This window comes from Podarcis cretensis (genome assembly GCF_951804945.1).
Source record: "Podarcis cretensis genome assembly, chromosome: 18".
NCBI classification, from domain to species: domain Eukaryota; kingdom Metazoa; phylum Chordata; class Lepidosauria; order Squamata; family Lacertidae; genus Podarcis; species Podarcis cretensis.
In genome coordinates, this window is record NC_137188.1 from 6960984 (window position 1) to 6974379 (window position 13396).

General features: G+C 46.0%; 1 protein-coding gene across 1 annotated transcript in view; it reads right to left on the reverse strand.

The window, feature by feature from the left end:
* Positions 1 to 13396, reverse strand: part of MAP2K2 (mitogen-activated protein kinase kinase 2) — a 46672-nt gene that overhangs the window by 30609 nt on the left and 2667 nt on the right. The window contains exons 2-3 of the mRNA XM_079960819.1: positions 4058 to 4268; positions 2303 to 2449 (exon numbers count right to left, since the gene is read on the reverse strand). Coding sequence (XP_079816945.1) covers positions 2303 to 2449; positions 4058 to 4268 — 358 coding nt within the window. The remainder of the gene's footprint in view (positions 1 to 2302; positions 2450 to 4057; positions 4269 to 13396) is intronic.

A 13396-nucleotide genomic window follows, 5' to 3' on the forward strand; every position in this document is an offset into this window, starting at 1 on the left:
TTTAGCTAATGTTTTGCATAACATATTAATGGTATAATGTATTTATGTTTTTATATGTGTTGTGGTTTGCTTGGAGACCTTTGGGTAACAAGCAACTGATAAGTCTAAATCGGGCATAGGCAAACTCGGCCCTCCAGATGTTTTAGGACTACAACTCCCATCATTCCTACCTACAGAACCAGTGGTCAGGGATGATGGGAATTGTAGTCTCAAAACATTTGGAGGGCCGAGTTTGCCTATGCCTGGTCTAAATGCTGTTGCTGCTATTACTACTAATACCATTACTACTAATAACAGTTGCCTGTTGTGGCTCAGGCAGCATATTATTTCTGTGTCACTTAAATTTGGCAAAATGTAGAATTCACAGCATACCAGTGACCACCGAACAAGTCACCAAATGGCAGCAGCTGCCGTAAACTATGTAAAAGGAACCAAAGCAATAGGGAGATGACTCCCCCCCCCCTCGCTGCCAGATGCTGCACTAGATCTGCACTTGCCTTACGGTTGACACAACTGGCCAACATCTCTCAATGTCTACTGCAAGAACCGGCCTATTTGCAGAGATCTGCAAGCAAGGCTCTGACCTCACCTTCAGGATAGGCAAGTGGCTGGCAGGAACAAGGGTTCTGCTTTTTTCTGCCGTGGCATTTCCGAATACAGAATATCCACCCTAAGCATATTTGCCTGGCACCCAAGTTACCTCATTACAAGCCAAATGCTTCTCTCTCCCAGTACGTTTCCGAGCACAATTCAAAGTGTTGGTGCTGACCTTTAAAGCCCTAAATGGCCTCGGTCCAGTATGCCTGAAGGAGCGCCTCCACCCACATCGTTCACTAGGTCCAGCTCCGAGGGCCTTCTGGCAGTTCCCTCATTGCGAGAAGTAAGGTTACAGGGAACCAGACAGAGGGCCTTCTCGGTAGTGGCGCCCACTCTGTGGAACGCCCTCCCATCAGATGTCAAGGCAATAAACAACTATTTTACTTTTAAAAGACAACTGAAGGCAGCCCTCTTTAGGGAAGTTTTTAATGTCTGATGCTGTACTGTTTTTAATATTCAGTTGGAAGCCGCCCAGAGTGGCTGGGGAAACCCAGCCAGATGGGCGGGGTATAAATAATAAATTATTATTATTATTATTATTATTATTATTATTATTATTATTATTATTATTATTATTATATCTCTTTCTCTTAACAGAATGAAGGGACTAATTTTGACCTTTGTTTCATAGCTGCTCTTAGTTCTACCTATCATTAAAAGAAAACCACTTGTGTTTGCATATATGTGAATGAGTAAGCCATCTTGGCCATTATTTTGATTGAGAGGTGGGACGCGTATCTTAAGAAAATAAAATAAAGCACCGGCGTCCTTTGCCATCCACTAAATCAATGCCTAACAACACTGGAGACCTGTAAGCAAGCCAAGGCGATTCTCAAACATTCTATTTTATCCACCTTGCCCACAGCATACATTACTTTATACAAATCTCTGCTGTGCTATGATTCTTAAAATGAAACAAAGCTAAAAATGCACAATCTGAAAAAGAGAGAGAGAGAACGTAGCAGATGGCCCTGATCTTGCCTCACGAAAAAGTTGACAAGGTAAAGTTCGCTCTTGTCTGCAGAATGTATTGAGAGATCACAAATACAGCCCACAGAAGTGCATACCAAACCTCTGAAACAGCAATTTGAGAAGACACCACTTCTTGCAGAAACTGATCTGGTCTCTGAACAAGCTGGAACTTGAATTAGGGCCTCCCCAGCTGACCTTAAGCGTCAGGGAGGTTCATATGTGAATAGCCACTCCCACAAGGTTCCCAAGACCTTTGCAAGAAGGGGAGAGATATGGCTTGATCAAATGGCGAAAGAACCTGGTTACAGGTATAAGCAAGAGTCAACACTGGAAAACACACTGGCCCCTATTTAGCCCCCCCCAAGGTTATTGCTGGTGTCTGCGAATCAGAGACATTCTTTTCATTCTGCGCAAGGCTTGCTTCTAGAAAAATAACATGGTGCTGGCAGCTAGGATTTTAATTCCCTCCCCAGCACTAGGAACATCTTCGGGGTTATATAATTAAGAGCAGAATTTTTTTAAAAGACATGGAGTGCCAGGCACACAACAAGCAGCCAGTGCAGAAACTCAGAGGAAAACACAAGAATTGCTACACATTCAATGCAAGAACGTTATGCTGCTTCTGCATGTCCTAGATGGAAGGATTAGCTACAGTGAAAGGTTGATGCTCTGACTGGTGCTGAACAGGGTATCTGTCTTGCTTAAGAAGGTGAGAGAGAAAAACAACACTTACCATATGCTCCATACAGATGCTTATCTCCCCATCGCTGTAGAAGGCGCCATAGAAACCCACAATGTATGGAGAGTTACACTCATGAAGCACCTGGAGCTCGCGGATTATCTGGTTTCGGATGGCAGGCTTGATCTCCAGGTGAATCAGCTGTGGAGAGAAGAGGGAGGGGGTGGGGAATGAAGGAACGAAGGGGATAAGAGAAGGGGATAAGAGGCTGCGTCAAAAACTACTTCCATATTGCCACCCAAAGGCACTTTAAAGAGAAACTCCAGCCCCTTTTTTTAGACAGCTGAACAACACCAATTGCAAACCGTGGGAAGAAGAGGGGGAAACTATAAGTTGTTTCAGGAATGGTTCACCACGGGGGGGGGGGGGGGGGAGCCAACAAACTGAAGGAGGACTGATGGGGAAAAAAGTGTATTGGCTGTATTGCACCAAATGTGTCATGGCAATTTTTAGAGACAGGTAAATAAAAAATTGTCCAGTGGCACCTTAAGAGACCAACTAAGTTTGTTCTGAGTATGAGCTTTCGCGTGCATGTTATACCCAGAAAAAAGTTGGTCTCTAAGGTGCTACTGGACAATTTTTTATTTATTTTGACTGCATCAGACCAACACCGCTACCTACCTGAATTTAGATACAGGTGTGTGTGTGTGTGTGTGTGTAAAAGAAAACAGGGTGTCAGGGAACTGCCATCGGAGCCAAGGGTGGCGCTGAGGCTCCCTAATGATGATGCTGGAGAGGGAACCAGCAAAGGGAGAGAGGACGCTTCCGCTGGGGAAGGAGATAGAGGTGACACCAGGGAGAAGGGGGAGTCCGAGGGAGCTGCGGAGAGAAGGCTCCAGGACTCTTCCAGTGAAACCAGCGGGGAGAGCACAGGACCTCCTCTGGGGACGCCCACTCTGCGCAGACAGCTTTCGCGCAGAGAAGGGAGACGACGATTGGGTGTGAAAGAACTCTTATGTTGGAAGAAATTCAGGAAACGCCCACTGACGGATTCTTCCAGTGATTGAGACAGTCATGGTGTACTGACTGTGCAGCCTGGGGGGGGGGGGAGTTTTGTCCAAACTACTCAGCCTGGAGCAGTTTGCGCTTTTACGCACAAGCAATATATATACAGGTGGCGACCATTATAGGTGCATCCAATTGACATGCAAATGCTGGCACATGGGTCCTTTTGGACCCAGAAGTAGGCAGAACAGGGGCATAACGGGGCAGGAGGGGAGGCTTATATGTGCTCCACTGATGGGGGGGGGGGCTGTACAACGAACAAACAAACTGATTAAAGACACTAGAAAGATACAAATTCAAATCTTTTTCAAGCTAGCCCAGAAGCTTTAATACAGTGGTACCTTGGTTTACGAACTTAATCCGTTCCAGAAGTCCATTCTTAAACCGAAGTGTTCTTAAACCAAGGCGTGCTTTCCCATAGCAGCTGGAGACTCAGTTTACAAATGGAGCACGCTCAACGTGTTCTGCTTCCAAGGCAAAGTTCACAAACCAAAACACCTACTTCCGGGTCTGCAGCGTTCTTAATCCAAGTTGTTTATAAACAAAGCTGTTCTTAAACCAAGGTACATTAAATGAGGTGGCTAATGACAACTCAGGCTACATACCTGCTAGATTTGGCTTGCCCCCACAGAATTCTCATCATAGATTTACTGGTTATGGCCCAACTGTTTCTTGCCACCTCTGCAGATGCCCCAAAACATTTGGTCACACTGGATGAGACACCACCCTCCTCCTCCTCCTCACCTTCCGTGCCATGATTAGCCCTGAGGGTTTGTGTTGTACTTTGGTGACCACTCCACCATTACCGGCTCCCAGCTCAGAAATCCTCTCGAAATCGTCATCTTTCAGCTCTCCAACTTTGGCCTTCTGGGTGAGAAAAGCCTCCAGCCGTTTCTTCTGCTGCTCATCCAGTTCCAGTTCTTCCAGTTTCTTCTGGAGGTCAACAAGATGTGCTCTTCAAGGAAAGACGGGAGGAAACTGTTGAGTCTCCCAGGATTCCCAATCTGTCCCACTGCTTCTACCAAAGCCTAAGAAGTGAGACTATTTGCTGGCCATAGATGAATCCCCTGGGACCTGCACATAAACTACCATGGCAAATCATTCTATGTTGTCACGACCCTCAAAACTGTGGTGCCAGAGTCTAGGGGTTTTCACTATGTGAGATTGGCTTCTAACTATTCAGTGCTGACTCCTAGGAAACTGAAGCACTATCAACTTATTTGGTAGTACAGTGGTGCCCCGCAAGACGAATGCCTCACAAGACGAAAAACTCGCTAGACTAAAGAGTTTTCCATTTTTTGAGTCGTTCCGCAAGACGAATTTCCCTATGGGCTTGCGAGTTCTTGCGAGTTTTTTTTCCTTTTTCTTAAAGCTGCTAAGCCGTTAAGCCATTAATAGCCGCTAAGCCGCTAATAGCCGTGCTTCGCAAGACGAAAAAACCGCAAGACGAAGAGACTCGCGGAACGAATTAATTTCATCTTGCGAGACACCACTGTATTCCTGAAGGGGCTTATCTAGCAAGACAACATGTAAGGAAACTCAGCGATCTCTCTCCAGCTAAGTGTGCTGAGTTGCAACCCACTCTCTAACAATGGCCATGAAGGTGTAAAGGTGATCCTACGTTACACACTGTGGAAAGCTGCTTTGGAGAGAGCGCCTTTTACCCCCCCCCCTTTTCTTGCCCAACTGCTGCCAGTTGAGCCTTACTCTCCAGCACACCCTCCTTGTGTGTTTTGTGCATTATGGGTGCGTTCTGACATTCCCACAGCAGCAGCAGCTCTTCTGCACAGGTCAAATTTATTCTTCCTAAGAAGCAGCCCTCAACTCCATTGTCTAGGCTTCCTGATCAGATCTCACTTTCTACACCAACTGCCTCCCCCAGAAAATCTGATTCTCTGAAGTCAGAATGCAAAGCCTACATTTGGATCCCTGGAAACGATTCTCGCTCCAAGGCAACCCTCTTCAATGTACCCAGCCCCTCTGCCAAAGCTAACCCTTCATCACACTCATGACAACTCTCTTGACAAGCATTTCCCACATAATCTTCTCTTAGGAACCTCTAAAGCTACCTTGTACTGAGTCAGAATATTGGTCTATAAGGCTCAGTATTGTCCTGACTGGTAGCAGAAGCATAGGATTTCAGCCCGATCTGAAGCCTGAACCCAGGACCTTCTGCATGCAAAGCAGAGATGCTCTACCTCTGTGGTATGGCCCTTGCCTTCAACTCACTTTTTTACTTCCTCTACCCCATTCCCATTTCATCATTCGAAAGGCTGGACTGGATGAATCCCAAAACGGAATTAAGATTGCCAGAAGAAATATCAACAACCTCAGATATGCAGATGACACAACTTGGATGGCAAAAAGTGAGGAGGAATTAAAAAAACCTCTTAATGAGGGTAAAAGAGGAGAGTGCAAAATATGATCTGAAGCTCAACATCAAAAAAACCAAAGATCATGGCCACTGGTCCCATCACCTCCTGGCAAATAGAAGGGGAAGAAATGGAGGCAGTGAGAGATTTTACTTTCTTGGGCTCCATGATCACTGCAGATGGTGACAGCAGCCACGAAATTAAAGGACGCCTGCTTCTTGGGAGAAAAGCAATGACAAACCTGGACATCATCTTAAAAAACAGAGACATCACCTTGCCAACAAAGGTCTGTATAGTTAAAGCTATTGTTTTCCCAGTAGTGATGTATGGAAGTGAGAGAAGGGCCATAAAGAAGGCTGATCGCCGAAGAATGGGTGCTTTTGAATTATGCTGCTGGAGGAGACGCTTGAGAGTCCCGTGGACTGCAAGAAGATCATATCCATGCTGAAGGAAATCAGCCCTGAATGCTCACTGGAAGGACAGATCCTGAGGCTGAGGTTCCAGTACTTTGGGCACCTCATGAGAAGAGAAGACTCCCTGGAAAAGACCCTGATGCTGGGAGAAGTTGAGGGCACAAGGAGAAGGGGACAACAGAGAATGAGATAGTTGGACAGTGTTCTTGAAGTGTTCATGAGTTTGACCAAATTGCGGGAGGCAGTGGAAGACAGGAGTGCCTGGTGTGCTCTGGTCCATGGGGTCATGAAGAGTCGGACATGACTAAACAACAATGAAGCCATTTCTCAGGACTGTGGCCGCTGTTGCCTGCTGACAGCTTCGAGGAGCTGCAGGTGACAGCTGAGTACAGGTTGAGGACCAAAGGTGGATAAAAGACCCCAGAAGGAGCACTACCCAGAGGTACTACCCCCTCCCCTAACACCCCATATGCCCCCACAGTAGGAATTATATAGACCAGGCAGTCCAAAGTTTGTTTTGGGCGCCTAATCCGGCCCTTTGGTTATCAGTTATCAGGTTAGCTGTAAGTTATCAGGGTAGCTGTAAGTTATGAAAAGCAGGGCTTTTCCTTCATTTTCATTGTGATTAAATGCCTGCCATAGCACAATAAAACAAAAAATGCAAAAGTTTAACCAGGTAAAAACATACTACAAATGAGATCTTTTTCACTGCCCAAGACCTTTTAAGATACGCACAAAAGACAATATTACCAACAGAAAGTCCAAAGGTCCAAAGCCAGAAGTTAACATCATCCATATCTACCAACATACTCTCGATGTACTGTAAGGACGTTTTTTGATAGATGTTCAATAAAGATGTACCAGATGATATAAACGGAGCCCAGCAAGTCTTGACCCCTAAGCAGTTTAAACGGATGAGTAATGTTTACAATGCAATGTCCCATAAGGTTTGACACCATTGGTCTACAGAGAAGTCCTGAACTGTTTTCCAATGACAAGTTATAGCAGATGAAAAGCAAGGCCCTTTCTATTGCTGTGCCCTTCGACCTAAGGTCGCTCATTCCGCCAACTTACTCCCGTAAGCTTCTAAAAAAAAAGAAAAGAAACTGAAATCCTGAGAACGTACAAAGCTATCTTACACTGAGCCAGGCCACAGGTCCATCTAGCTCAGGCATAGGCAACCTCGGTCCTCTAGATGTTTTTGGGACTACAACTCCCATCATCCCTAGGTAACAGGATCAGTGGTCAGGGATGATGGGAATTGTAGCCCCAAAACATCTGGAGGGCCGAGGTTGCCTATGCCTGATCTAGCTAATACAACCCCAGGGCTGGGAACCTGTGGCCCTCCAGATCTTGCTGGGCTCCAACTTCCATCAACCTTAGTCAGCATGGCCTTAGTCAGGTATGATGGGAGCAGACCCTGTGATCACCATCTTTGTCACATGCCCCCTCCACAAAAGGGGGCTGCAGTGGCTCCCCATTTGTGGAATGCTCTTCCTAGGGAAGCTCACCTGGTACCTTCATTACGTATCTTTAGGCACTAGGCAAAAAGAGTCCTTTACTCCCAGGCCTTTGATAAATTAAATCACCTATGGCCTTTTAACTGCCCTTTGCTCCTTGGATGAAGGGCGGTATAGAAATTTAAGAAATAATAAGTAATAAATAAAATAAGGCTCTACAAGGTATTCTACATCAACTGGCAGCAGCTCTCCATGGTAATATTTCCTATTCCTACCCGGAAAAATCAGGTGTAGTACCCAGGATACTCAACATACAAAGCATGTGCTCTACCACTGAACCATGTCCTCAGAGCAAACACCACTAAATACAGAGGGACCAGTGTCAGAAACTCAATATACAGTGGTGCCTCGCAAGACGAAATTAATCCGTTCCGTGAGGCTCTTCGTATAGCGGTTTTTTCGTCTTGCGAAGCAAGCCCATTGACAGCTTAGCGGATTACAGCGCTATTAGCGGTTTAGCGGCTTTTAGCGGATCAGCTGATAAGCGGCTTATCAGCGGATCAGCTGATAAGCGGCTTAGGGCTTAGGAAAAGGGGGAAAAAAGGGGAAAAACCCCGCAGGAACTCGCAAGACATTTTCATCTTGCAAAGCAAGCCCATAGGGAAATTCGTTTTGCGAAGCGCCTCCAAAACGGAAAACCCTTTCGTCTAGTGGGTTTTCCGTCTTGCGAGGTGTTCGTCTTGCGGGGCACCACCGTGGACTCTAATCACCAAATAGCACCTTAAACCTAGGTTACGGTCGCCATAATGGAATGTCTAGTCGCTTTTTTCCCTTTTACAATCAAGTTATTTGTTGTTGTTGTTAATTTCATTTCTATACCGCTTTATAGTTTACAGAACAAATCTTAGAGTGGTTGACGACACAGTAAAACATCAAATAAAACCATCCAAAATACAGCAAGCCTCAAGGAAAAAATTTCAGAGCCTTCTCTAAGGCACAAGCTGCCAACCTGGCAACCAGAGATCTCCATGTGGTCGCAGTTGGACTCATGCCAGTCACAAAACACACCTCTAAGAAAGAATGTGTGAAATTACACTGTTAAGAAAGCCTTTCTGTTCCAAAAGGCAGAGCAGGGTGCAACTGTGTGTGTCTTATCTGGTTGCTCTCATCAATGCTATTCTTTTGGCTTCACTACTGCTGGCTGTTGACGCAGGTGGCGCTGTGGGTTAAAGCCTCAGCACCTAGGGCTTGCCGATCGAAAGGTCGGCGGTTCGAATCCCTGCGGCGGGGTGCGCTCCCGCTGCTCGGTCCCAGCGCCTGCCAACCTAGCAGTTCGAAAGCACCTCCGGGTGCAAGTAGATAAATAGGGACCGCTTACCAGCGGGAAGGTAAACGGCGTTTCCGTGTGCGGCTCTGGCTCGCCAGAGCAGCGATGTCACGCTGGCCACGTGACCCGGAAGTGTCTCCGGACAGCGCTGGCCCCTGGCCTCTTAAGTGAGATGGGCGCACAACCCCAGAGTCTGTCAAGACTGGCCCGTACGGGCAGGGGTACCTTTACCTTTACCTTTTACTGCTGGCTGTTAAAACTGTAAAATAGATACAGCATTAATGCAAAATGTCTTGGTGGACTTTTGAGAGAGTAGAAAGGCAGTTAATCCATCTTAAAATTAAAATAAACTCCCTCTGCCCCTCTGCCAAAGGAAGAATGGAGAAATTAGAAAGCAGACAGTACATTTCAAGCCAGTCTCCCAGTGGATCCTAGTCATTTGCTCTTAGGTTATCTGTTCCTGTACATTTTTCATGTCCTCTTGCAACGTAAATAAAAGACTTGCTGGTTTAAGCGTTACAGTACAGTGGTGCCCCGCAAGATGAATACCTCGCAAGACGGAAAACCCGCTAGACGAAAGGGTTTTCCGTTTTGGAGGCGCTTCGCAAAACGAATTTCCCTATGGGCTTGCTTTGCAAGTCGAAAATGTCTTGCGAGTTCCTGCGGGGTTTTTTCCCTCCCCCCCCCCCTTTTCCTAAGCCGCTTATCAGCTGATAAGCCGCTTATCAGCTGATCCGCTAAAAGCCGCTAAACCGCTAATAGCGCTAATCCGCTAAGCTGTCAATGGGCTTGCTTCGCAAGACGAAAAAACCGCTATATGAAGAGCCTCACGGAACGGATTAATTTCGTCTTGCGAGGCACCACTGTACCTTAATTCTCTGCACTCCCCACTGTGTTACCTTCTAACCCCATCCCTGCAAAGTACCCATCTATCCAGCTCTCTTTTAACACCACTCCCTCTTCAATCTGAGCCACCCTTCCCAGAGGGCTATACCGGGCCTCTCACACATCTCTCTACACCTCTACTAATGAACTCCATGACACCCTTTTAACCACAACCTTTCCTAAGAAACTACCTTACAACTAGGTCATACCATTGCTCAGTTTTTGCCCGCAGCCACTGACAGAGGCTCTCCAGAATTTCAGACAGGGGACATTCCCATCCTCACTTGGGGATCCCGGGGACTGAACCGTCCTACTTGGCGATGCAGCTCCTGCCCTCTCTTAGCCAACACTACCAATCCATTCTCTTCCCCACACTTTCTTCCTCGTGCGAATTTGCTCCTTCAAACGTTTATAATCAGAAAACTGTAGCGTTGGAAGGGACCGCCAAGGGCCTTGCAGTCCAATGCAATGCAGGAATCCTGTCGTTGGGTGGGCACAAACCACCAACCTTCTGGTTTAACAGCCAGATGCCCTGGCCCATTGTGACCTGGGAGACCCGGATCAGAGAGGATGCTTGCCTGGAATGATAAACTCTCATAAAGAAAACCTCTTCCAGCTCCCCTCCTTCCATTCACTGCCTTCCCTTCTGCCTTAGTTCTGTTAACATGCAACCCACCCCCCAAACTATTCAGGAACACATGCCATTTCAACACCAGTGGCACTAAGAATAGGTGCCCTTTAAACGCCAATCATCATTCAACCCAAACCCTGGTCTCTTCCATATATGGATTCCTCTTTAAGGCTGCGATCCTATACACACTTACTTGGGAACAAGTCCAAGTGAATATAGCACAAACGTCTCTCTCCCAGATGCCCCTCCCCGGTTCATTGCCTCAGCTGCTTTCCCCCACCCTCATGTACTTTAACACTTTTAAGACCCATCTCAACCTACAGTGGATGCTTGGGGGTTGCGAACGTGATCCGTGCGGGAGGCGGGTTCGCAACCCGCAGCGCTGCGTCTGCGCAGCTCACAATTCGGCGCTTCTGCGCATGCGCAAAGCACGATTTAGTGCTTCTGCGCCAAAACCCGGAAGTAACCCATTTCGGTACTTCCAGGTTAGGCGCAGTGCGCAACCCGAAAACCTCCCCATTTAGATATTTCCCCCTCTGTCTCTTCTAGTTACACCTGCTCATTAATCGTCTCCTCTTACATTCCACAGCCATCACCCAACACCTCTAATAACAACAATCCCATCTCAAGCCCCTCCAATCGTTGATGTCCCTTTCCAGACCCACATGGACCCCCTTCACATGTGTTAATGCCCCCATCTCCCAGCTGCTCTTCTTGCTTCATTATTCAACATCTAGCTCAGTAATAACAACACCCTAAACAGTAAACAAACAAAAAAATGCTTTGTATAATTCATCTTTTTTTTTTGTAATTTTATGTGCACTACTAAGAAGAGTTAAAGATTAAGCAGTCACTTTGCAGTAAATGAAATTGCAACCTTTCAGTCAAAGCCCCCTTCATCCGCTCTTGCCCATATCTCCTTCTCCCTTCCATAAATGGAATCCCCCTTTAAAGTCACATGCTCTTAAGAGAGACATACTTCTCCTTTCCAGCTGCCTACCTTAATAAAGTATTGTTATTGAGTTGTATCCAGTGACAGCCCTACTCAGAGTAGACCCATTGAAAATAACAGGCATGGCTACCTTAGGTTTATTCATTTCAATGGGTCTACTCTGAGTAGGACTTAGTTGCATGCAACCCACTGATGACACTAATACTACTTATCTGGCTCAAGGCTCCAATAGCTCTTCCCATATGAACTGACCTGGACCTTGTGATTGTCATCTTAGGAGGTCTGGAGCACAACAGAATGGGGACTTTTCATTGGTGGCTCCCCACTTATGGAATTCTCTCCCCAGGGATGCTTGCCTGGTGCCATCATGACACAGCTTTAGGTGCATGGCGAAAAAAACATTTCTTTTTTGCCACGCGTTTGACCTCCTTTTAGATGGTCTTTTAGATGTTTTTGTGTTGTGCTAGCTTTAATGTTTGTGTTTGTTTGCTTACATAATGTCAGTTGCTTTGAGTTACCCCAGTAAAAAAGCAACCAGTAAATTAAAAAAAAAACCCATACCTAGAGTTTGGGACCCAAAAGCCCACAAGCAATTTACAACAACACATTTAGAAACATAAACACAAACACACCAGGCCATTAGTGTTTAAAGCCCTAAACTCCTCAAATACTTGAATGATCGCCTCCTTCCCGACAGACCTATTGGGTCCTAAGACCAGCAGAGGGTGCCCCCTTGATTACTCTTCTGCCCTCAGAAGCTCAAGGTGGTGGCAACAGGCAGGAGATGGCATTTTCTGTGGAAACCCCTCCCAAGTTGTGCAACTATTGAGGGGTGTGTGGCAACTTCACTTTAGTTGTTCTTATTTTTATCTGTAAGCTGCCTTGAGTTCCCTGTCAGAGAAAAGGGTGGGGATAATAACAATTATTATTATTATTATTATTATTATTATTATTATTATTATTATTATACTCTCCCCTCTCGGTTTTAACATGATTCTCAGATACAGAAATTCAATTCAATTATTTATTAATTAATCAATCTATGTGGCAGGGGACAGCAGTGGTGGTTGTCTATTTGGTTGTAAGTCACACTGGGTTGCCCTAAGCAGCCAACAAATTCAGCAAGTAATCATAACAATATAGTTTTTGGTAAATGCTGAAGCAACATTGTGCAACATTGTGCTTTTCATCTTAGTACTGTCTTTTAGTTGCTGTAACCAGCCCCAGGACCTTAAAGGGAAGGGCGGATAATAATAATAATTATTCCCACAAGCGCCCACCCTTCCTCCCTCAGTCTAACACCCCCACACCCTTTATTCCCTTTCCTAGACCTCCTCTTCCCCACCTCTGCATCCCCACACCCTACTTTTATATGTATTTTATATGTATTTATATGCATTTCTTCCCACGATCGCAAGCCACTTTAAAAACCCCCCCACACACAACACCTTGTGTAACGTTGTGTGTTTTCGTGGAAGCGTTATGCTTTTCAGTTGCTGCAACCTGCCCTGAGAGTACGGGGTAAGCGTGGGCAATAATATTAATAATAATAATAATAATAATAATAATAATAATAATAATAATAATAATAATAATTTATTATTTATACCCCGCCCATCTGGCTGGGTTTCCCCAGCCACTCTGGGCGGCTTCCAACTGAATATTAAAAACAATACAGCATTAGACATTAAAAACTTCCCTAAAGAGGGCTGCCTTCAGTTGTCTTTTAAAAGTAAAATAGGTGTTTATTGCCTTGACATCTGCTGGGAGGGCATTCCACAGGGCAGGCACCACTACCGAGAAGGCCCTGTGCCTGGTTCCCTGTAATCTTACTTCTCGCAATGAGGGAACCGCCAGAAGGCCCTCGGCTCTGGATCTCAGTGTCCGGGCTGAACGATGGGGGTGGAGATGCTCCTTCAGGTATACAGGACTGAGGCTGTTTAGGGCTTTAAAGGTCAGCACCAACACTTTGAATTGTGCTCGGAATCGTACTGGGAGCCAATGCAGATCTCTCAGAACCCGTGTTATGTGGTCCACGGCGGC